The sequence below is a fragment of the Mesoplodon mirus genome (assembly GCF_964341445.2).
Source record: "Mesoplodon mirus genome assembly, chromosome: 15".
Lineage (NCBI taxonomy): Eukaryota > Metazoa > Chordata > Mammalia > Artiodactyla > Ziphiidae > Mesoplodon > Mesoplodon mirus.
The window spans coordinates 65,848,741-65,873,878 of record NC_138991.1 but is presented as its reverse complement, the minus strand read 5'-3'; the positions used below and the strand labels follow the sequence as shown (position 1 = coordinate 65,873,878).

Here is a 25,138-nt window from a genome sequence, read left to right as displayed (position 1 = left end):
TCTCTGTCTCTGCCATCACACTGCCTTCTCCCCCGTGTGTCTGTGTCCAAACCTCTGCCCATGAGGACCTCCCCACACACAGGTCAGTGACCTCATCTCTCCCCGGGCACCTCTGAGGTGGCCCATCTGCCCACAGAGTCCCATTCTGAGGTCCCAGGGAGTCCGTCTTCTGGGGCCTCTTGAGGTGACCAATCCTGCTGGGCGACACAGCTCGTGGGGGTGGGGCCCCAAGGCCGGAAGCCAGGAGCCTCAGGGAGGACATGGTGTCCTGACTCAGGGAGGACAGACGGACAGGCAGAGGCGAGAGGGCAGCCGAGTGGGCGGTCAGCTCTTCCCTCCGGGGAGAGAGGAGTCTCTTGAGGGCCAGGCCAGAGATGGCGGGCAGGACGCGGAGGTCAGAGGCGGGCGGCCTGGTCTGCGACGTGTGGGTCACATAACGGCCACCAGCCCCAGCCCTAATGCTAACCCTCCAAACCACCAACACCAAGCCAGATCTAATCAAACCACACAAATACATCATACAAAAGAAAATTACACCAGTATACCTTGTAAATATGAACGCAAGCATCCTCCACAAAATTAGAGCAACATGAAACCAAGGGAACATGAAACGGACAATGCCATAAGCAACTCTCTCTACACCAGAAATGTCAGGTCAACATACTAAAACTAAGCAATGTATTGAATCTCTATAATGGTGTGAAGTAAAAACATGATCATATCAATTACTGCAGAAGAAGCTATAATCAAAATCCGGTGCTATTTCATGATACAAACACTCAAGAAAGTAGGAATAAAAGGAAATTTGTTCAATATGAAAAAGAGTAGTACACAAAGCCACAGCTAACATCATGCTCAATGTTAAAAACTGAAAGCTTTCCTCCTGAAATCAGGAACAAGGCCAGGAAACTGGCCTTCACCACTGCTACTTAATAGTATATTAGAAGTTCTACCCAGAGTTTTGAGGAAAGAAAGAAAAGGCATCCATGTGTGAATGGAAAAATTAAAACTGTGTCTACTCACAGAACACAGAGCACATCATCTTATATATAAAACATCCTGTAACAACAAAAAATTATTTGAGCTAGTCAACTAATTCAGTTATAGGACAAAATATCAATTCACAAAAATCTATCTTATACGTATACGCTAGCAATAAATAATCTGAAAAAGAACTTATGAAAACAATTTAATTTTAAATAATGTCAACATTAATATTTAAGAATATATTTAATCAAGATACAAGACTTGCTTTTATGTATGTAAAGTTGTCTGTACATTTGAAATTACTGGGAAGTAAATTACTTTTCAAACCACCATGTCAAAACCATGCCAGAAAAGCAGAGAAAACATCAAACTTCCATACAGAGGCCAAGCCTTACCCAGACCCAGTTCACGCAAAGTCCACATGTCATTTAGAGGCACTGTGGGAAGACTGTATTAGGACTTCCCAATATAAAGGACTTCCCTTTCTTCCCAGCTGTGGATGACCTGGATGTGGTAGAAACAGTGGGATTTTGGAATTCCAATTTTCCACAACATTCCACCAAAAAACTATTAGAAATAATACATGAATTCAGTACAGATCAATTCAAAGAAATCAACTGCATTTCTAAACACTAATAATGAACCATCAGAAAGAGGAAAAAAAAAACCCTACTTACAATTGCATCAAAAAGAACAAAATAACAAGGAATAAATTTAAGCAAGGACGTGAAAAACCTGCACACTGAAAACTTTAAGACGTTGATGAAGAAACTGAAGAAGACACAAATCAATGGAAAGATACCGCGTGCGCATGGAACGCAAGAATTACTATTGTTAAAATGTCCATTCTGGGCTTTGCTGGTGGTGCAGTGGTTAAGAATCCGACTGCCAATGCAGGGGACACATTCCACGGAGCAACTAAGCCCATGCGCCACAGCTACTGAGCCTGTGCTCTAGAGCCCGCGAGCCACAACTACTGAGCCCGTGTGTCGCAACTACTGAAGCCCATAACTACTGTTGCAGGGTCCGCGCTCCGCAATGAGAAGCCAGAGCACCGCAACGAAGAGTAGCCCCCGCTCGCCGCAACTAGGGAAAGCCCGCGCGCGGCAACGAAGACCCAACGCAGCCATAAAAAATAATAATAAATAAATAAATTTATTAAAATAAAATGTCTATTCCCCCCAAAGCAATGTACACAGTGAATGCAAGCCCTCCTAAAATTCCAATGGTATTTTTTCACAGAAATAGAGCAAAGCCTCCTAATATCTGTGTGGAACCACAAAGGACCCCAAATAGCCAAGGCAACACTGAGAAAGAACGGGCTGGAGGCATCTCCCTCCCCAACTTCACACTACCGGTATGAGGCTACAGTCACCAACACAGTGCGGAATTGTCACAAAAACAGGCGCACGGACCAGAGGAACAGGACAGAAAGCCCCAAATTCACCCCACATGGAGGGGGTCCATTAATTTATGATAAAGGGGCCGAGGACACACCAAGAGGAAGGCCAGTCCCCACCATAAACGGTGCTGGGAAAACTGGACACCATCTACACCACACACCAAACTGACCAAAAACCCAGCTTTCCACAGCAAGCGCTTCTGGGTCGTCTGAAAACAGACGTCAGTCACCCACAGGAAGCTTCTCCCCCACTTCTCCTCACCTTTTCCTCCCGGCGTCGCCTGGGTCGTCAGGAAACCCAGCTCCCGTCAGCGTGGACGCAGCCCCGTGTTGTCCTAAAGCTGAAACCCCGGCGAGTCCTAAGGAGACTGAGCTCTGTCAGCAGAGACGCTGACCCGGGCGTCCCAGCCGAAGCCCCGGCGGTGCCCGAGGAGACCCAACTGCTCTCAGCTGGGCGCAGAGTCGAGCCCGCGGGGAACGCGTGTGCGCAAGCCCAGGAAGTCTCCCCACTTTCTCCTCACAACTTCCTCCCGCGTCGGCACCTCCGGGCAGGTCCTGAGGAGACTGGACTCCTGTCGGCGAGGACACGGCCCCGCGTTGTCCCGAAGCCCTGGCGGGTCCCGAGGAGGCCGAACTCCCGCCAGCCGGCCGCAAACCGAAGTCTGGGGGCGGAACTCGCACGCACGGTGGGGTCAGCCGGGTGGGTTGAGCGCCCCCTGCGGGACGCCCAGGAAGTGCAGGCCCCGCAGCGCTCCGCTTTCAGCCAGGCCGCACTCCCTGCGGGCCCTTGGGCTGCTCCCACTAAATTTTGGAAATTCAAATTGAAATCGAGCCGAATATCCTGCCGTGTCTTCTCAAAACATAGTTAAGGAGCAACTAATTGGAAACCATATGGAATGAAATGAATGCAGACAGAAGCTTTACAACTGACACCGAAAGGCACTCAAAATTGTCCACAAATTTAAATCGCAAAACTAACAATTCTAGAGGAGGGACTTCACTGGAGGCGCAGTGGTTAGGACTCCGCACTTCCAATGCAGGGGGCGCAGATTTATCCCTGGTCGGGGAACGAGGATCCTACATGCCCTGCAGCACAGCCAAAATAATAATAAAATTTTAATTGAAAAATACGAACTAGTGGACTAGACAGTGATGGCGGGTGGCCTCGGCCTGAAACGGCTTGAAGCAGGGTTTCGGTTCCCTGCCAGAGGTTGAAGTCAGGCCATGGCAGTGAAAGCGCTGAATCCTAGCTACTAGACTACCAGGGACCAGTGGCCAGTGACAAGGCCCTGGCCCATCAGCTGTGTAGAAATGAATTTCCACATAGAGATGGAAAATAGTGAAACAAGTAAAGTGTTTATTAGGAGGAAAAAGGGTACGTGTAAATTGACACAAAGGTAGGCTCAGAGAGAGATTTTGCGCCCTCATGGTAGTTTGAATCACTTTTATGGGGCATTTCTTCCAGGTTTCCTTTGGCCAATCATCTTGCTTTGCCTGGTTCTGAGTCCGTATTTGATTTATCTCAGGGTCCTCCCATGTGTGCGCGTGCATCTCTTAGCCAAGATGTAGTCTAGAGAAGAGGCCTATGGGTAGGTTGGCATCACTTACTGTGGGGTGTCGCCCCCTTCCTATTTGACCCCCAGGAGCCTTTCTGCGCATGTGTAGTTGGAGAGGTCTCCTTGACCTCGAGAATGAGGAATATGTGGTCTTTTATCTCTTATGTGGGCAGGACTCAGCTCTTCTCTTTCTCCTCATCTTGGAGTATCTGTCCACATGGGACAAACTCCAGCTGCTCAGCCTGGGGCCCGTCTATCTCCTGCCTCAACAGGAACGCTCCTTCCTTGCTGGTGGGATGCACGTACAGCCACGTTGGAGGTCAATTTGGCTGTTTCTTCCAAATCTAAACAAATCTCACTTTAGGATCCAACAATCACACCTCCAGTATTTAGACAACTGCTTTGAAAAACTGTATTCAAACAAAAACTAACATAAAATTATGCACAGCCCAAGACGGTTGTTTTGGGTCTGTGTAGGGATTTTTGATTGTTTTTTTGTTTGTTTTCTTATTAACTCCATAGACATTATAACTGTACATACAATCAATGTTTGTATTTACCACTGTTCTTCTTATTCATTCTTTCTTACAGCTCAGACTTCTGAAATATATCCTTCAGTAGAGTCAGGACAGGGTGGGGCTAGTGAGGCACCAGGGGCACGACATTCAAGGAGGAGCTCCTGGGACTTCCCTGGTGGTCCAGCGGTTGACTCCACGCTCCCAATGCAGGAGGCCCAGGTTCTATCTCTGGTCAGGGAACTAGATCTCGCATGCCGCCGCAACGAAGATCCCGCATGCGGCAACGAAGATCCCACATGCCGCAAGTAAGAACCGGCGCAACTAAATAAATAAATAAATATTTTTTAAAATTATGCACAGCACATTCCTAATGGCTAAAAACTTAAAGAGATCAGGATGTCCTTCTGTAGATGAATACATAAGCAAATTGGGGCACATACATGTCAAGGGGAGCAGAATGTGCCACCCCAAAATATGTCTCTTTGGCATAAGGATTATTGTGAGCTCATTTTTTAAAAAATATTTATTTATTTATTTGCCTGCTTCAGGTCTTAGTTGTGGCCCGCGGGATCTTCATTGCAGTGCCTGGGCTCCAGAGCATGTGGGCTTAGTTGCCCTGCGGCATGTGGGATCTTAGTTCCCTGACCAGGGATCAAACCCACGTCCCCTGCACTGGAAGGTGGATTCTGAACCACTGGACCACCAGGGAAGTCCCTGAGCTCATTTATTTTTAATTAATTAATTTTAATTTAATTAATTAATTTGGGTGTGTCGAGTCTTAGTTGAGGCACACGGGATCTTTGTTGAGGCATGCAGGATCTTTTTTTTTTTAAGCTGTGGCATGCGGACTTTAGTTGCAGCCAGCAGGCTTCTTAGTTGCTGCATGCGGACTCTTGGTTGCGGCATGCGGGATCTAGTGCCCCGACCAGGGATCGAACCTGAGCCCCCTGCATTGGGAGCTCGGACTCTTACCCACTGGACCACCACGGAAGTCCCTCATTTATTTATTTATTTATCTATTTATTTATTTGATTGTTTATTTATTTAATTTATTTATTTGTGGCTGCGTTGGGTCTTCGTTATGCACGGGCTTTCTCTAGTTGTGGCGAACGGGCTACTCTTCACTGCAGTGCGCTCCCTCATTTATTTTTAAAAACAGCAGACACAGGGGCTTCCCTGTTGGCGCAGTGGTTGAGAGTCTGCCTGCTAATGCAGGGGACACGGGTTCGAGCCCTGGTCTGGGAGGATCCCACATGCCACGGAGCGACTAGGCCCGTGAGCCACAACTACTGAGCCTGCGCGTCTGGAGCCTGTGCTCCCCAACAAGAGAGGCCGCGATAGTGAGAGGCCTGCGCACCGCGATGAAGAGTAGCCCCCGCTTGCCACAACTAGAGAAAGCCCTCGCACAGAAACGAAGACCCAACACAGCAATAATTAATTAATTAATTAATTTAAAAAAAAAAAACAGCAGACACAGGAGAATCTCTGAAAAATGAGTAGAATTTGCCCTTTTGGGAGGGAAATTTACATTTATGCAAATCTTCATTTGAAAGGGTTCTCCCTCTCCGCACAGGGAATTGAAGGATGACTAAATCACATGAAACTGTTGTCAGTGGAGAAGGCCTGAACTTAAATCATACCCTTGTTCACTGTGCTTTGCCTGATAAGATCCCTTACTGGCTCCCCCACAACCCCATCATCTTTCTTTTGTTTTTAGCTGAAGATGGCATTTAAGGAAATAACTTGGGTCATTTCAGGGAGTTACTCAGTTTTCCTGGGTATCTCCCATGTATACAATAGGTATACATGTTATCAAACTTCTATTTGTTTTTTGCCTATTAATCTGTCTTTTATTGGTGGGGGGTAAGGGGATCTCAAGCAAGAACCTAGAAGGGTAGAGGGAAAATTATTTTTCCTCCCATACACATGCAATGGAATACTATTTACCGATAGAAAGAAATGAAACATCAACCCATGCAAAGACATGGATGAATCTTATATATGACACCGTGCAACTCAGATTGGGACTTGAACCCACGAGGGAGTGGAAGTTACAGGTAAGCAAGGGGAAAACCTTTGCCCTCATAATCCTGGAGCTGGGCTTCCTGGGAGGATGGTGTAGGGAGTCGACTGGCTGGAAGAAAACACACAGATCTTCACGCTTGGAAGACCCTGCAGACATAGGAACCTCACACCCCATCTTTCCACCCACACCTGCAGCACACACTCAGCCCTCCATAATCAGCCAGTTGCAGTTTTTAAGACATTCTTGGGACTTCTTTGGTGGAGCACTGGATGGGAGTCAACCTGCCAATGCAGGGGACGCAGGTTCGACCCCTGGTCTGGGAGGACGCCACGTGCCACAGAGCAACTAAGCCCATGTGCCACAGCTGCTGAGCCTGTGCTCTAGAGCCCGCAAGCCACAACTACTGAAGCCCGCACACACTAAAGCCCACATGCCGCAACTGCTGAGCCCACATGCCACAACTACTGAAGCCCACATTCTCTAGGGCCCATGTACTGCAACTACTGAGGCTGAGTGCTGCAACTACTGAAGCCCGCAGGCCTAGAGCCCGTGCTCCACAACAAGAGAAGCCACCGGAATGAGAAGCCCACACACCGCAACGAGGAGTAGCCCCCCGCTCGCCGCAACTAGAGAAAGCCCACGCACAGCAACGAAGACCCAATGCAGCCAAAATAAATGAATAATTTTAAAATCTTAAAAAAAAAAGACATTCTCATCCCCAGGCAGATAAAGGAGTGTGAGGGTCTTGAATTACCCCAAAGCTGTCCCAGGGGGCTGGAGCCAAGGTGGGGATGCCTGGGCTTCTGACCAGCAGGTAAGAGGAAGGAGGAAGGCCAGTCCCAAAGGCAGGGGTCCCCTGAAGTCTGTGAGCCCTGGTGCCCTGATGGGATTCATTCCCAGTGGGGACATCGGCGGGGCTGCAGTGGTTCTGTGTTCCACCCAAGTCCCTTTGATGAAGCCACAGCAGTGCCAGGCTCAGGGGTCTCCTGGTGGCATCTCAAACTCTGACACAGCAGCTTGACAAAGGAACGAGAGAATGTGCTTCAGAACCTTCCGAAATAAGGGAGAGAAGAGTGAAATTGAAAGAGAAGAATCTGAGGAGCTTTTCCTATAAGGGCCCCTGTTGGGAGAGGCAGGGATGGAAAAGCAGGGAACTGGTGGACAGCAGCCCTCACCAAGCACCTCCCTCACACGTGGGCGGTTTTGAAACACAGAGGACCTCGTGCCCTCCTGGAGGAGAGCAGTCCCAAGACCCACATGCATCTCCTGGTTTGGGATGGGGGTCGGGGTGGGGGACCCCTCACCCAGCATGTGTCTCTAGGTGACACTCCAGTCACCTGACACATCAAAGGCCACCTACAAGGGGACCCTCCCATGAAGACCTCTGAGAGGTGAGTCCGAGCAGGGTAAAGTGGTCTGGAAGGAGGGGGTGCAGGCCTTACCAGGGATGTCATCTCGAGGCCCCTCCAAGTGTCAAGGTCTCAGGGGGTTCCAGCTGCTGGACCCCATCCCTTCCCCTGGTCACACTGACCCCACCCCCCCACTCCCCAGCAACCATCTCCTCAGCCTCCACACTGGGATAAGCGGACATCCTAACCATGGGGGCATCTCTTCTAAGGAACACAGGCCTGCGGGTGCTCCTGCCCCCTCTGTAGCCCCGAAGTGCCCCTAAAGCACACATGTTCTGGTGGACAGGTTGTCACCCTGAACAGGTGAGCATCTGCAGGCTGCAGGGGGATAAGCCAAGAAAATCATACCCAGTGGTGGAAATGATGAAGATACACCCAGACCTTTGGAAGCAGCTCTCCTCCCCGACCCCATGAATCCTCCCCCTGGAACCCAGGACCCTAGAGCACCAGCCAGGGCCGGTGTGAAGCACTGGGCTGACAGCTGCTCTTTGCTTGTAGTTGATCTTTCCTTTCTCAGATGTGACTTGGAGTCTTGGAAAGAAATGCTGATTCTGTGAGATTGGCTTTTTCAAGTGGTCTCCTTCCATCTGGTCCTGAAGCAGGAGGTTGGGGCCGAAGATGACTTGATGCTGCCAGGGATGGGCCAGAAGGGGGAGAAATCGGACCTGGGGCAGTTTGCTGCTCTCCACCTCCCAGGGCTAATACCCCCTCACTCACCTAGAACTGGAATTTCTAGTCATCCGTTTATGGCAGGAGGAGGTGGGGTAGGGGGAGGCCAGGGGGTCATTTCAGCACCATGGATGTCTGTGTCAGAGTCATATGCCCAGGTAGCTCTGCTCTGCGGGCTGGATCCCCTTGGACATTACATCTGGGCTCAGAGATTGTTAGTCTCCATTCCAGCTTCCATGCCAGCGGCCCATCTGGTTGTGCTGAGGCGTGTATGTGCCATGGACGGAGGCCAGCCCTGGGGTTGATCGCCACCTGGCAGCAGCAGGAAATGTGGCACGAGCCACGGAGAGGAGTTTATAGGAAGGCCTCAGCTACAAGCCAAGTCACTGGGCTGTGAGTTGCTGCTCCATAAGTCGTGGTTTACTTTCTGGAAAACTTACTTGTGGGGGTAGCCTTGTCAACTCAGATTTTCAAAAATGTCTCATTTGATTTGCTGTCAACTAATGTAATATGATAGAACCTAATTTGATCTTATTGACATTGATGAAGCTGAATTAGCTAATGTCAGGCCCATTTCCAAAGTGCACAAAGGCTGCCAAGGAGGGGGCCCCGTGAGGTCAGACATCGCTGCCTGGGAGGCCTCGTCTTTACTGCAGCCCTGAGACCTGGAGACCTGGGGTGCAGCCTGCAGAGACCACTGATGCTCTTGTTCCTCGGACAGTGAGAAAGACACCAGCTTGAGTCATGACTGCAAAGCACCTGCTACAGAGCCTGGGAAATCCCTTGCCCACGGGGGCCATGGCATGCACACATGCAAGATCAGGCCATGCCTCACTGAACAAAAGAACGCCTCTTGGACCCAAGGAAGCAGCCCTGATACCACCTGCCCTGTGCGCTGGGCTTTTTGATCTCTCAGATCTGCTGCTCAGTTTTCCGGTCTCTTCCTCTGGTCACCGCTGCCAGCGTGCCTCTCCTGCAACAGCAAATGCCTCCTGCCTTCCATTCTCTGTGCTCCAGCTGTCCTGCAGCTGCAATTTTTTTTTTTTTTTTTAGAATTTGATCTTTTTTTTTTTTTTTTTTTACTTATTTTTGGCTGCATTGGGTCTTCATTGCTGTGCGCAGGCTTTCTCTAGCTGAGGCGAGTGGGGCCTGCTCTTCCTTGCAATGTGTGGGCTTCTCTCACTCTAGGTGTACAGGCTTCAGTAGTTGTGGCTCGCAGGCTCCAGAGCGCAGGCTCAGTAGTCCTGGTGCACGGGCTTAGTTGCTCTGCGGCATGTGGGATCTTCCCGGACCAGGGCTCAAACCCGTGTCCCCTGCATTGGCAGGCAGATTCTTAACCACTGCGCCACCAGGAAAGTCCTGCACTTTTTATAACAGAGCACAGAGAACAAGTGCCTGGTGAGCGCACCGTGAGCAAAGCGGTGCCCTCACTGTGACTGTCAGGATGTGGTGTGGCTCCTTAGGGCTTCCTGGATGTCTGAGTCAGCCGCACGTGGGTGTCACCTGGTCACATGCACATACGCGAGTGCTCGCTCTTCCGAACTCTCATTAGACAAAATGTCTGATCTCAGGGAGGCTGCACACCTGTACACCAGGTGACACTCAATCTCCTGAGGCTGACAACCGTTAGGGACAGATGCCATCGGGGCCTTGTGTCTGAGTCAGAGAGGGAGCCGATGCCTCCAACACTGCACTGCTCCCTGAGGGCAGGCAGGACGTCTCACCTCCCTCCCTGGACTGGGCATGTGCACTTCCAGAAGGAGAGCAGCTCACACGACGGACACTTCATTTGGAAAAGAGAAGCAAAATTTAAGTGAAGCAATTCGATATCTACTACGATGATATCTTAATCCCGAATACTACTCAAGTGTATTTTTTAGCAGGTTAACATTATTTATTATAGCTTAAAAAATGGAATATCCAGCAACATGGCTAAATAAACTAAGTAAACAAAGGAACCCTCTGGAACCTTTGCAGACCAAGAGAAGATGTTCACGTAACACTGTTTACTGAAATGAGAAGAACGCAAACACTATAGCATAGATGTGAATAGGTGCCTGGTTCTGCACACGCGAGACAAGTGACATGACAATTGTGGACCAAGTCTGGGGACGGACGAGGGGTTCTGATGTCAGGCAGCAGTGACCTCAAGTAGAGGCCAGGTTTCCATGGGGAACACCCATCTCCCCCAAACCTAGATGTACTTCCTGAGGGCAATGAACACAGGAAGATGGTGTAGGAGACAAAAGAACTCACTCATGGGCTTAATGTCCCCAAGACCGTTTGGCCTTTGACCTCCACCCACAGATCTAAGTATCTATTAAACAGGAACTAACCAGGGCCAGAGCCAAACACAGAAGCTGCTACACAGCAGGTGCTCCATAAAGCACCGTTGAATTAATGGAGCTGCTCCTACGTGGAGGCTGAGTAAGGGATCTGACGCATCTCACTGCCATTTACTGACTGAAAATGCCAGCCCGCTAACAGTCTAAGTTGATTAATTATAGAATTTAACACATTTATTTTAAAAGGGATTGCAAAAGAGTGTCTTGACAAAAACACATACATAACCGGTCACATTCTTTACCATACAGATTGACTGATTTATGTGCAATGTAACCATTTATTGAAAAGCTAGCATTCACTAGATATCAATTATCAGCAGGTGAAAACTGGATATAATGTCCTAGGCGTGCATATTTATTCAGATGCTAAATCATGGATACAATCGACTCTCTAGATGCAGCAGAAGATACACAACGCGAGTTGCCAGTTTATTTCTAGAAGTTCATGATGAGGTGGTGGGAGTGTTACCAAACCAAACTCAGGTCCACTTACCTGCGCACAGCAAAGCCAACCTACTGACACCAGGCGGTGGTGAAGGAAAGTGCCGCGTTTATTTCAAGGCCATCAAGGAGGACGGGCAGCTCACGCCCAAAAGACCCAAACTCCCTGAAGGCTTTCAGGGAAAAGTTTTTAAAGACAGGTTAAAGGGAGAGGGTTGTGGGGTACGTGATCAGTTCATGGACATTCTTCTGACTGGTTGGTGGTGAGGTAATTGGGAGTCAGCATCATCAACCTTCTGGTTCTAACAGGTCTGGGCTCTATGTGCTTGTGGTCAACATGAAGTTAACTTCTTCACCTGGTGGGGGTTTCAGTATCTGCAAAACAGCTCAAAGTATATGGCTCAGAATATTATCTATAGCCCTTGAGGAGGAATTAAAGGTCCTTGACTTTGTTTAATGGCTAAACTATTATTATTTTGTCTTGCCTGTTTTCCTTTGTCTCTGCATTTTTCCCTTCTCTGATTAAATCTGTTCTTTGGAACTTGGGGAAGGCCTAGGAGGCTAAAGCTTTTCTACAAACAAGAGGCCATGGACACAGAAGTGGGGTGGTGTTTCTGTCCCAGGGAAGGCCCTGCAGGGTCCTGCTTGGTTTCAAAACTCTAAACCCAGAGGAAATGGGTGATTTCCTAGTAAAAATACACATTGACAAAATGGACAGTAAACTAAGGAAAATATAAAAGCTCCCATTGGAAAATATTGGTTTATAGTTAACAACTGAATGTTAATTGCCCTTTAACACATTCTGATTTTAATATCAAAGCTTGATGTACTTACATATTTCATCTAATACAGGATGTCAACGTTTTACAAAACAGACATTATTTTACGTACCATTACAACTTTGATGCCAATTAAATTTTGACTTGCTCAAAAAAAAATTTCTTGATGAGATTACTTCCATTAAAGCCAGAAAAGTAAATTAAAAAAATATATATTTATTTACTTATTTGGCTGTGCTGGGTCTTAGTTTCAGCACACGGGATCTTTAGTTGCAGCATGCAGGATCTTTAGTTGTGGTATGCAGGCTCTTAGTTGCAGCATGTGGGATCATTTAGTTGCAGCAGGCAGGCTCTTTTTTTTTAAGATTTATTTATTTATTTGGTTGCGCTGGGTCTTAGTTGTGGCAGGCAGGCTCCTTAGTTGTGGCTCCAGGGCTCCTTAGTTGCAGCATGTGAACTCTTAGTTGTGGCATGCACATGGGATCTAGTTCCCTGACCAGGGATTGAACCTGGGCCCTCTGCATTGGGAGTGTGGAGTCTTAACTGCTGGGCCACCAGGGATGTCCCCAGAAAAGAACATTTTTAATAAATTCTGGTTTGGGTCTAAATATTAAATTTAAACTTAAATAATGCTGCGAGTTTTAATACACCTACTTTTCAGTGTGTCCATTTATTTTTTCAACTGTGTTAACACTGTAACAAAAAAGGACCATTACAACACTCTTGAGGGCAAGAACACAGGGGCATCTGGCCCTCAGGTGGACGCAGGACTGCCATCTCCATGGCCCAAGAGTTTCTCCTCTTTCTCTGCAGGGACTTCTCCCCGTAAACGCCCTGAATCTTTAAGAACCACAGGGTGCCATGAGTAAGAGTGCCCAAAGCCTTCATGCAGGGATGCTTTTATAAAATAAGTCCTGCTGAAATACTCCAGGAGAAATAGAGATACACCATGTGGCAGAGTCCAGGAGACAAGCGTAGAAGACTAACATCCCTGGGAGGACACCACACCTCCCCGCTGCGAACTCAGGGCTGCCAACACGATCCCAGCTGTGTCCTCCGGGATGCAGCGCCCAACACGCCCCACTCGCAGTTTAGCAGTGGTCAGTTCATCCCCTCCGACAGTCCTGGTGAATCTCTGAAATTCAGTGTTCTGATTATTCAATGCCATAATTTAGAAATTCCAACTGAAGTAGAGCCCACCAGTCCTGTGCTTTGATCAGAAAATACACAGGTAAGGAAAAGCAAAGTAGAAGGTCAACCAAAGTCAACTGATTTTCTATATCACAGTGCTATGGTCGGAATGATTGTGTCTCCCCAAAATCCACAGGTGGGAATCCTAACACCCATGTGATCGTGGTAGGAGGGGCAGCCTTTGGGAGGTGATTAGGTCATGAGGGTGGAATACTCAGGAATGGGATTAGTGCCCTTGTAAAAGAGACCTTAGCCCCTTTCCTCCATGTGAGATACAAGGAGAAGTCTGCCACCAGAAAGCAAGCCCTCACCCTGCCAGGCTGGCACGCTGATCTCAGACTTTCAGCCTTCAGAACTGGGAGACATAAATTGCTATTGTTTATAAGCCACCCCGTCTGTGGTAGTTTGTGATAGCAGCCCTAGATGGACTAAGGCAATCAGCAATGATGTAGGGGACAAATTGGAATTCGAAATGAAAAAAAATATATTACAATAGTGCACAGCACCAAAGAGTAGGCCCCGCTTGCTGCAAATAGAGAAAGCTCGTGTGCAGCAACGAACACCCAACACAGCCAAAAATAATAAATAAATAAAATAAATAAATTTATTTTTAAGAAAAAACACTACGCTAGGAGAAAAAAATGAACACGAAAGGCGATGCATTATATGACTCCATTTATATGAAATATCCACAGTAGGTAAATCCATAGAGACGGAAAGTGGACTCGTAGTGGCGAGAGGTCAGAGGGAGGGTGGGGAGGAGAGTGACCGCTTAAGGGGCAGGGGATTTCCCTTTGGAGGGTGAAAATGTTTTGGAACTAGATAGAGGTGGGAGCTGCAAATATTACAGACGTACTAAATGTCACTGAATTGTACACTTTAAAATGGTTACTTTCGTACTATGTAAACTTCACCTCATCAAAAGCCAAAGAAAGAGAAAGCATCCTGCAGCCTCCCCTGAGCAGGGTGAGTTTGCTCCCCTCACCCTGCCCTGGCCTGGCCTCCAAGGTCTTCCCCGGTCCAGCCACATTTTGGACCTTTGTGCTCCAGCCACACCGTGCACTCAGCTCCTCCACCAGCAGCTTCCTCATCGAGTCCCAGGCCACCTTCCCTGACTCCTTCCTAGACGCCTGGGGATCAGTGACCCCTCACCAGGGCTCACAGGGTCTTTCGAACGTTGCGATCTCAGCTTGCGGTTTCCAAGGGTCGTCTCGTCGGAATAAGTGGAAATTAGCATTTTCTGAGCCCCACGACATGCAGGCACCTGGCTCAGGTACTGCCAGGCCTGTGTCCTGAGGGGCGGGCGTGGCTCACCTACAACCACCGGCCTCTGAGTAGCTCCTCACTCAGGTGCCACCAGGACCGAGTGTGTTAGTCAAACGAACACTGTCCCCGGGTGTGGAATCCCATGGGGGCCCAAGTCCACGTGAAGCCACAGGAGCCATGCAGCTGCTGTCATATACACAGCAGCTGGGGGTTCCAGGGTTGGCTCTAGGAAGTGGAGTCACGCTGGTATTTTTACCCTTGGTTAGAGCGGATGGTACCTGCGCCTCATTTCCGTCTACACCCCTCCACTCTCTGGATACTAAAGATACATGCGGGGTCCTCTTTGTCCCTGCTGACCAGGGTCCAGCTCTGCTGCGGCCCCCGCAAAACCTCAGGGCTCCACAGGCACACAGAGGGGAGGGGAAGACCTGTCTGAGCCAGAGGGACCTTTGCCTTTGGGGGCCTGGGGCTGCATGTGCTCCTCTCTGCTCAGGGTGCAGGAGACCCTGGAGCCCCCAGAGAGGTGCCCCCTCTGGCTCAGCACCCAGGGAGACAAACCTCCATCTATCCCACATTCAGTACTTCAGCACCTCCAACACCAGGACAGTCTTGGTCCAGCCCTCACTGGGTGGAGGATCCCAGCACCAGACCCAAGTCCTGCAGCCCGGCGGCGGAATAGGGTCTCCTGCCCGAGGCCCCGAGTAAGAGTGACGGGGCTGCCCCGGGAGGGACCACGGCGCCTCAGGCCAGCAGGGAGGTGGACATGGCTGGCAGAGGCACTGTCCAGAAATTCATATGTTGAAGTCCTAACCCCCAGTACATGTGAACATGACCGTATATGGAAATAGGGTCTTTGCAGATAATCCAGCCAAAACAAAGTCATTCAGGTTGGCCCTAATCCACTATGATTACATTGGTATAAAAAGAGGGGCTTTGGACAGGAACACACAGAGGGAAAACACCTTGTGAGGACCGGAGCTGCGCTGTCCCAAGCCAGAAACTACCAGAGGTGCAGGGAACCATGAATCAGATCCTCCCTGGTGCCCCCACGGCCCTGCCAACACCTAGATGTCAGACTTCCAGCCTCCAGAACTGTGAGACAATAAATCTCTGCTGTTCTAAGCCACCTAGTTTGTGGGACTTCGTTACAGCAGCCCTAAGGGACGGACGTAGGCGCCCTCTGCTCTGTCCCCCTCTCTCCAGACCACGGGGGTGGGGGTAGAGGCAGGGCCCTTCAGAGGCCAAGACCACTGCTGGGTGGTCACTCTGGCCCTGACCCTTGGGGGCTCTGGCCACAGCTCTCAGCCCCCGGGGGCCATGGGAGGATGAGGACAAGGAGGGGCGGGGAGGCGGCCTCCCTGGAGCTGGTCACTGAGCCTCCCCCTGCTATTCGTGGAGCCCAGAAAGCCCAGGAATAGCCAGACACCACCCTTCCTGTGTCCTCTGGGCCCCTCTCCCAGCCACCAGCAGTTTGAAACAGCTGCTATGTCCCTTTTAATCTCAGTAGGGGAGAGACCTCAGGAAGGCACATAAACAGGACACTAGGCCTGGTCACGGTGTCTCACCTGTGTCCACGGGGCCCAGGCTGGCCCTTTAAGGGACTGAGGGCAGAACTGGTTGTGGGACCTGGGGTTAAGCCAAGAAGCGGGGAGGGAAGTGGTGGACGGTGGGCCAGGATGGTAGGATGCTGAGGGCAGAGGAGGCCCCTCCCGACAGATGCAGAGGGAGGGGAGGAGGGGAGAGCCTCCTGTCTCCATCCAGACCAGACGTCTGACCGCTGCATGGGTGGCCCTCCGCAGGTCCAGTCAAGTGTTGGCTCCAGGTACTTTGGTCCATGTTCCCCAGGATGGACGTGCTGCAGCACCGTGGGGACGGAGCCCACGGTCTGCCGAGAGCAGGAGGGCCTCAGGCGGCCCATCCACCAGCATCCTGCCTCTGACTGTGACCAGCGCCTGCACAGTTACCTCCTGGCCGGGCATCCAGGCTCTGCTCGTCACAGAAAAGGCCACAGGCCAAGGCAGGGTCGGGCTCAGAGCTCTGCGCGTTTCCTGTGAAGGTGGAGGGGCAGCCCCACCTGGAGCAGCTCAGGGCACAGTAGTCGCTGCTGCTGCCCTGGGACTGCGGGGGAGCCATCCTGGTAGGGCCTGCGGGGGCCCAGGCCTCCTGTGGCAGGTAGGCGGGAGGCGGCCCCCCCAACTCCACACATCCTGTGGGCAGCGCATCTGCTGGGAGGCCAGTGCCAGGGCTCCCCTCCTCCTCCCGGCCCGCTAATGGCCCCACGTCCACCGGGTCATAGGTGAGCAAAGCGATGGCCTCCTGGACACGGGTCTCCCAGGCTCCTCGTGCGGGGCCCATGCAGTCCGGATTTGGCTGTGGACCAGCTCTGTGGGCCCCTATCCAGGTCTGGAACAGAGCACAGAAGGAGGGAAGGCCTCAGGCAGTGTGTTCAGGACTCACCGTGGGAGCAGCCTCCCCTCCTCCAGGAAGCTCTCAAGACATCCACTCCCAGAGGCCAAGAGCACCTGTGCCCAGAACATTCTGTCTTCCCCCCACGGGCCAGCCCAGCCTCAACACAGAACCCCCATTCCCTTCAGGACCCTCCCCTGGCTCCCAGCACAGGCCTGTGCTCACAGAGGCCTGAACCAGGGTACAGATGGTGACAGGGCTGGAGACACTGCTGCTTCACACACTGCCAGCAGCTGCAGAGCTCGGGCACCCTCACCCGAACCCCACTACATGCACGCACGCACGCACACACACACAGGAGGTACTGTTGGGCCTGGCACCTTGGGGCCAAGGTCAGCAGGCCTGGACCCCTCTGTGGGGCCACAGGAGGGCCCCTACCTCCAAAAGGAAGCTGTTCCTGCATGTAAATCAATGACGTTAGAACACACCCTCACACGATATACAGAAATAAACTCAAAATGGCTTAAAGACTTCAACATAAGACAGGACACCATAAAACTCCTAGAAAAGAGCACAGGCAAAACATTCTCTGACATAAATCATACCAGTGTTTTCATAGGTTGGTCTCCCAAGGCAACAGAAATAAATACAAAATAAACAAATGGGACCTAATCAAACTTATAAGCTTTTGCACAGCAAAGGAAACCATAAACAAAACGAAAAGAAAACCTACAGAATGGGAGAAAATATTTGCAAATGATGCGACCAACGAGGGCTTAATTTCCAAAATATACAAACAGCTCATACAACTCAATAACAAAAAGAAATCCAATCGAAAAATGGGCAGAAGACCTAAATAGGCATTTATCCAAAGAAGAAATACAAATGGCCAAGAGGCAAGTGAAAAGATCAACATCACTAGTTATTAGAGAAATGCAAATCAAAACTACAATGAGCTACCACCTCACACCAGTCAGAATGGCCATCACTAAAAACTCTACAAATAACAAATGCTGGAGAGGGTGTGGAGAAAAGGGAACCCTCCTACACCGTTGGTGGGACTGTAAGTTCGTGCAGCCACTATGGAAAACAGTATGGATGTTTCTTAAAAAATTTAAAAATAGAGCTACCATATGACCCAGCAATCTCACTCCTGGGCGTATATCCACACAAAATTCTAATGCAAAAAGATACATGCACCCCTACGTTCATAGCAGCACAATTCACAATAGCCAAGACATGGAAACAACCTAAATGTCCATCAACAGATGAATGGATAAAGAAGATGTGGTACATACATACAATGGAATACTACTCAGCCATAAAAAAGAATGAAATAAATGCCATTTGCAGCAACATGGATGCAACTAGAGATTATCATACTAAGTGAGGTAAGTCAGAAAGAGAAAGACAAATGCCATATGATATCACTTACATGTGGAATCTAAAATATGACACAAATGAACTTATCTACAAAACAGAAACAGACTCACATACATAGAGAACAGGCTTGTGGTTGCCAAGGGAGTGGGGGTGGGATGAACTGGGAGTTTAGGGTTAGTAGATGCAAACTAGTGTATATAGGATGGATAAACAACAAGGTCCTACTGTATAGCACAGGGAACTATATTCAGTATCCTGTGATAAACCATAATGGAAAAGAATTTTTTTAAAAAAGAAAAAAGGAAGCTGTTTCCTTGGTAGGACCAGGAGTCTCCATCGAGTGCACCACACACCACACCTTCCATCATTGTCCTGCCCCCTGGAGAGCCAGCCCGTGGCTCCAGACCACCTCCCAAGGAGTCTAACTAACCCCTGACAGGTGCTGTGGTTCTACAGAGAAGGGGCTGGGTGCCTGCAGCCCAGAAGATGAGTGCAGGGCATCAGAACATTTACCCCCCATGCAGCCCTGACAAAGTGCTCGGCTTTAAGCTTCAAATTATATTTTTGGATGACAAGCTTGAAAACTAGACTCCCTGTTAAGAGAGAAAAGGGCCAGGCGGAAGGCAGCCACGCAGAGCCGGTGTGGGAGAACCCGGGCAGCACCACCTCCATCCTCTGCCCAAAGTGAGGGGCCCGAGAGGGTGGGGACCAGAGACCACCTATTGGAGCTCCTCCTCCCCCTCCTGCTGCCTGTGGAGCAGGAACTACCAGGCCAGCAGGGAGGGTCCAACGGGGCCTCCAGGCTGTTCTCAGCGTCGTGGCCTGTGAGAGCCCACCAGGGCACCACGATGGGGGGGGGTAGGGTCAACTCATCGCTACCCAGGGGGCCAGGAGGGGCCAGGCACTCCATGAGGGCCACCAGAGTAGCCCAGGGACCAGGGAGGGCCCCAGGGGCAGCACAAGACACAGATGCCTTCAGATGCACACAGCCCCCTGAGCTGGCACCTTGAACTGACCATTTACCTCCAAGGACTGCTGCAAACCAGAAGAGGCAGAGATAATGTCATGAGAAACTTTACATTTTTTCCCGTCAGCAATGGAATCAGAGACATGAGAAGAAAAAGAACTCGGCAATAGAGAATAAAGCTAATTTGTCTTTGGCCCCTTTGAGTCACAGTGCATACATATACTACATATATACTATATACACCACTATGTATACCAAAAAAGCTCAAAGCACTGACAGAGGCCCCCAACCCTCACCCAGAGCCCACACCCTGGGCAGTCCAGACATCTGGGCACCCCGGGCCCACCGGGTCACGCACCTGGAAGTCCCCGTTGTGCACACGGTACAGGGACTGGAAGAACGGGCCTGGGGATGGCACGTCCTGGTACAAGGCTGTCTTCATCCTGAGGTCAGGAGACGGCAGTCAGAGGCCCAGCTCCAGGAGGTCGCTGCCAGGGACGCGGCTCCTTCCACGCAGCAGGGACCAGCCCTGCCCCGCCGGTGCTGCTGTCGTCCTCTCCTCTCGTTGCGTCCAGGCCTGACACCTGGCACCTGCGGCCCCCTTGCTGATCACCGCACAGAACTGATTTATGCCAAGACATGGGTCCCTTTAAGGTGAGTGGTGATGGCGGGTTCAAGGGTGGGGGTGACCAGTTGTGTCTTCAGCCGGAGGGGGAGACAGCACTTCCGGGAACCCCATCAGACTTCTCCCCGAGCACTGGATCTACCTGCCCAAGACCCACTGCTCCTCCCCTGAGGACGGCGCCCCAGACTCCGACCCAGCAAGTCCAGATCAACCTCGCCAGCCTCTCTGGGGGTCTGTCCCAATTCCCCAGCCCAGGGTGGCATCAGGGGCCATCAGTCACATCGCATCCACCCCACGTCCCCTCACTTTCCCGTCCGGAGACCCTGTCACTCCCTGCACTTTGCTCCAGCTCTGCCTCTCCCGCCAGCTCACACACAACTGCCTCCCTCTGGAGCCCACCTCTGGCCACCCCGCAGGTCCTCCTCCTCACCTGTACCACAAAACTCCATTCTCAAAACATAAACCAGATCCCATCCCACGCGACCAGGCTTCAGGCGCTTTCCTGGGACCCGAGGGCAAGCCTGAGCCCTCCCTGGCCTTCTTGGCCACCCATCGGGCCCTGCCCAGCACCCCATCCCTCCCTCACCCTGGCTGCCTCTGTCCAACCTCCTCTCAACCTCTCTGCTACCCGTCCAGGCCTGGCCGGTCACCTGCGGGACGAGGCCCCTGGACCCCCTCTCGTAAGTTGACATGTGTGATGGCTTGTTTCAGGAGGGCTTTTTTGTTCATCTGGTTGTCCGTGGCACCCATCAGGGCGGGAAACAGGGCCCCGTGGAAACCAGATGCCCAACACTGTCTGCATAGAACCACTGTGCCAATGAGCCAGCGCCAAGCACCTCCAGAGGCAGGAGACAAGGGCCTCAGGCGACTTGGCCCCAGGGACTTTGGGTCCCTCCAGGGCTCTTTTGGGCCACAGTGCCCACCACCCACATGCACCTGGCAACTGGGGACATCCCCACTGGTCCAGGGCAGAGGTCTGAAAACCCCTCCTGACCCAGGAGCGTTGGGGGAGGGGCTGCGGGTTTGGGCCCTCAATGCACCGCCTACCCCACACCCACAAACACACACACACGCTCATGCACATACAAATTCTCACACCCACATGTACAAATAATACACATTCACGTACATGCACACACTCCCACACACACTCCTTGGCTACCGACCTGGGTGATAGCTTGAACAGCAGGTAGGTCAGGCTGGTCAGCAGGAGAAAGATGGACACAGAGACCAGGGTGCTGTCGGGCTGCCCCAAAGCTGGGACCAGGAGACCTATAGCAGGAAGGGACCAGGAGACCTATAGCAGGAAGGGCCCAGGGCTGTGTACCTCTAAACTCACCTGGCAAAGGCACCTGGACGGGCGCCTTGGGCCAAAATGGAAGGTTTATGTCGCGCCTCCGAGAGTACTCTGGGTGAATCACGCACCCCTGGGCCTTGCCTTTCCCATCCATAAGGTCACCAGGGTCCGAGATCCTTTCCAGTACCTCTGTGCACAAGGGTCAGCCCAGCCCCCTAAGCAGACGAGGCCCTGCCCGGGCTCCAGAGACAGCAGCACCAGCCTGCTGTGCAGCTGGGGCCACACTCGCTCCAAGGAAACCGGGAGCTGCAGCTCCCTGGGAGGCCCAGCACTTGGCAGGCGTTTCCCCTTCACACATCTCAGACCTCCAGGGGAAGGCAGTCAACTGGGCCACGAGGGAGGGGGTCCCAGGAGGGGGAAGGGGTGGGACGCGAGGGGGCGGGGAGGCCCCACCAGGCCCCTGAAGGTGGCAACGCCCACCTCGTCTCTTGGGGGAGTGGAAGCGGGCAGGCTGGCTCCAGTCACTCCATGGGCCCTCGTAGCGCTCCTCCTCCGCCACCGCGTCCTCCGGTGTGGCCATCTGGACGCGCAGCCGGGCCTCATAGGTGGAACCAGGGTCCAATTCAGTGGCTTCAAGTTTCAGCCAGGTCACCCCAACGATGTGAGCCTTGTGCCGAGCCCACTGTGGGGTGGAGAAGAGTTAGGAGGCGCTGGGGGTGAGACTGGGCCCATCAGCCCTCAAGGACGTGTACACACACATGTGGGCACACTTACACATGTCCACACACTTACATGCATCCACGTGCATGCACACTCATCCACACAGGCACGCCCTGTGAACGCTCACACGTACACACCGGCACACTCACCACACCTGCATTCACTTACCCTTGTCTCTGGTCACTTCCCTCCTCACAATTCCAAGGTGACACCACCCTAGATGGGACGAGGAGTGACCCTGGCTGCTGCTCCCAGGAGAGAGAGGCCCCTAGGGTAGGCAGACCCAGCCTTACCTCCCAGGTCTCCTCCTGCCTCTTGAAGGCCAGCTCATAGCTGAGGAGTGAGGCCAGCGGCTCCAAGGCAGGACTGATGCTCCAGGTCAGGACACAGTGGTCAGAACTGATGTTGCTCAGCAAGTCAGAGGGAGGGTCCAGCTTCACTGAAACAGAATGAAGCTGTGTAACGGTGTGGGGGCCAGCACACCCGGGACTGGGGATCGGAAGGATTCCCGGGAAGGATGGGGCACGAGGCCAAGGCCTTCTCAGAGCAGAGGCCTCACTGGAAAACTGGTCCAGAGAAGCCCCAGGTGGGACAAGATAGCAATGACTTCCTCCAGCCTCTGCAGCCAGACAAGGTGAGTTTCAAATCTAAGCTGCTGCTGGAAGTTCTTCCTAGTGTCTTACTGAAGTCCTTCCTGCTGTGACTGAAGTAGATCGCAAGTGACTCAAACTGCAGCTCCTGCCCCAACTCAAAGCCCTGCACCTACCTCCTCCTCCAAAACCCTACCCCTCCCCGGGGGCCCCGCCTGATCCTAGCCCTGGATCCGTCAGCAGGGACCAGGAGCACTGACTGGGCCGTGGGGGTGATGTAGCCAGGATGCTCCCGGCCAACGCACTGACCCAGGCCTCACCATGTCTCCGGGGCAGGTACTGTGGATCCACCAGGCTGACCTGCTCCTTCCCAGAGATGTGACGGTGGAAGGTGATGGTGAAGTTGTCAGAAGGCGTGATCACCTCCTCGGGTGGCAGCTCCACTGTGCACACGCTGGCCCGGAAGACGCACCTGTGCTTGCTGCCTGGAGCGTGGTTGCTGGAAAGGGCACGTGTCGGCACCAAAGGGCCACTGCACCAGGCCGGCTCCCTACCCTCACCCCTGCCCTCTACCCCCTGCCCTCCGGCCTCACCTGGTGAACAGCAGCCAGGGGCCGGCCCCCTGGCCCAGCTCTGGGGCAGACCAGTGGCAGTCAATCCTGAGGATGTTGTTGGTGTGGCACGTGAAAGTCCCAGGCCCTGGAAACAGTGACCCTTGCAAGCCCACAGTGGCTGCTTCAGGGCAGGGCTGGGGGAAGGGGAGGGCGTGGCAGCTGACCCCTCCGACAGGGCAGGCCCAGAGAACGAGCCCAGGAGAAGTTACCGCGTGCAGGGCTGGGAGACCCCAAGGGGATGGGCTTTGAGCGTGCAACCTGGGTGGGGCTGAAGCCCCGGCTGATCTCAGGAAGACGAGTGCCCACACAGCCCAAACCCAACCCTTCCCCGTGGAGCCTGACGGGGGCAACCCTGCCCCAGCTCTGCCCCCACAGCACCCCACACACACAGTGCCAGCCCTCACCTCCTCCATCCCCTGGGACAGAGACGCCCAAGCCGACCCAGGCGCAGATGCAGGTGCAGGTCAGGAGCCAGGTGCCCACCTCTCGGATCAGGACCTCGCTCTGCAAGGTCCAACCTGGAAGGGGCTGGGCTGAGGGGCTGTGTGCGGAGTGCCCCAGTGGGTGCTCCCGTGAGGGGCACTCCGAGTGGGTCACCACCTACACCCTCACCCTGTCCCGTGAAGGAGGCTGAGCACCGCTGTCCAAGCAGCACCGGCAAGAACCTCCAGCTCAGGCCTCCCAAGGTCACTGGACTCTGACTCAGCCACGTGTCCAGGTCTGCCCAGCGGGCGCCTCTCTGGGCCAGGCCCCCCATCCCTGGGCCCAGGTCCCCTCCCGCAGAGGAGACACGGTTGGGGGAATGGGGTCGCGGACAACAACCACAGGGAAGCTCTGCTGGACCCCCTGGTCCCACACCTGGGCCGACTGTATGAGGCACATCACCCACGCGAATTCCCACCAGAGCCACATGAGGTGGGGGTCCGTCCCTGGTCACTGCCAAGGGAGCTGACCCCAGGGTCGCACAGCTAGCTGCTCCCATCCTGGTGCCCTGCCCCAGGAAAGTGGAGGAGGATGGCAGCGGGGTGTCCATGCGACAGCGAGTACCTCCCACACGCTGTCTGTCACACGCCTGTCCCCAGGTGCCCTGCAGAGGAGAGCGCCCCCGGGAGCAGGGCTCTCGGCGCAGGGGTGTCAGCCCCAGGATCCCTGGAGACTGGGGCCGGGTGCTGAGAAGCGCCTGGGGGTGAACAGGCCGCTAACACCCTGTCACCCCATTTGCAGCTCCAGATGGTACACTGATAGCTCCTCTGCAGGAAGCAGGACCAGCCTGGTTATGCAAGCCTGATGAGTGATAAGGAAGAAGAGAAGCAGACATGCACAGACCACAGCACGGAAGCGCTCCAGGAGCCCGCACGCACTCACCCGGTAGCAGACACCCCCCCCGCCCCCCCGCAGCCTCTCTGTGGACCCACAGGATGGACCCCTGTCAAGGCCAACAGTCAAGAAGACCCCACCCTTCCCTAGACTGAAGCATCACTTGCTACAACCAGCCACGGCAGGAGAGGCTGCAGCGGCCACTGGATGGAGACAGGCAGCCTGGCAGCAGCTGGCTCTCAGGGCGCATGAGGACGGGATCAGAGGGAGCACCAGGATGGGGGTGGCTCAGGCACAGCCACCACTGCCTGGCTAAGAGCTGGCCCAGGCCACAGTGGGGATGGCCACTGCCCCAGCGGTGGAGGGACACCTGCATCTGTGAGACTTGGGCCAGCACGGCCACAGGCTGACTCAGGAGCGTGGACTGGGGCGCTCCAAGCTCATCCAGCCCCAGGGGCAGGCATGGGGAGGACAGGACCCACACGGGACACTCGTGCGAAGAAGCAGGCCAGGCCCACCCTGGGGAGAGGTGGGCGGGGCACATGGCAACTCGGCCATCTAGGGGGAGGGTCCCTACTTTTCCTCTGCACAACGATTCTGTCCAAACATAGTGAGCCGGGCAGGGCCACC

General features: G+C 52.9%; 1 protein-coding gene and 1 long non-coding RNA gene across 3 annotated transcripts in view; both read right to left on the bottom strand.

Moving 5' to 3' along the window:
* The window catches only part of LOC309817396, a 200,587-nt gene extending 197,569 nt beyond the window's left edge, over positions 1–3,018 (bottom strand). For both annotated transcript variants that reach the window (XR_014296127.1, XR_014296128.1), the window contains exon 1: positions 2,652–3,018. This is a non-coding gene — a long non-coding RNA (uncharacterized lncRNA). The remainder of the gene's footprint in view (positions 1–2,651) is intronic.
* A 10,976-nt stretch (positions 3,019–13,994) lies between these two features.
* IL9R (interleukin 9 receptor) lies at positions 13,995–23,700 on the bottom strand. Its single transcript, XM_082645009.1, has 8 exons — positions 23,596–23,700; positions 23,171–23,325; positions 22,898–23,076; positions 22,281–22,426; positions 21,748–21,949; positions 21,137–21,242; positions 19,704–19,788; positions 13,995–16,992 (listed from the first exon to the last, which is right to left on the bottom strand). Exons 1-8 carry the CDS (start codon positions 23,602–23,604, stop codon positions 16,495–16,497), a joined length of 1,380 nt encoding a protein of 459 aa, XP_082501135.1. The 5' UTR covers positions 23,605–23,700; the 3' UTR covers positions 13,995–16,494.
* Positions 23,701–25,138: the final 1,438 nt, after the last annotated feature.

Coding starts and splice junctions, on each gene's coding strand:
- IL9R (XM_082645009.1), bottom strand. Junction 22,427..22,897: donor GTACCTGCCCCGGAGACATG/GTGAGGCCTGGG, acceptor ATTCTGTTTCAG/TGAAGCTGGACCCTCCCTCT. Junction 21,950..22,280: donor GGCAGGAGGAGACCTGGGAG/GTAAGGCTGGGT, acceptor TCCACCCCACAG/TGGGCTCGGCACAAGGCTCA.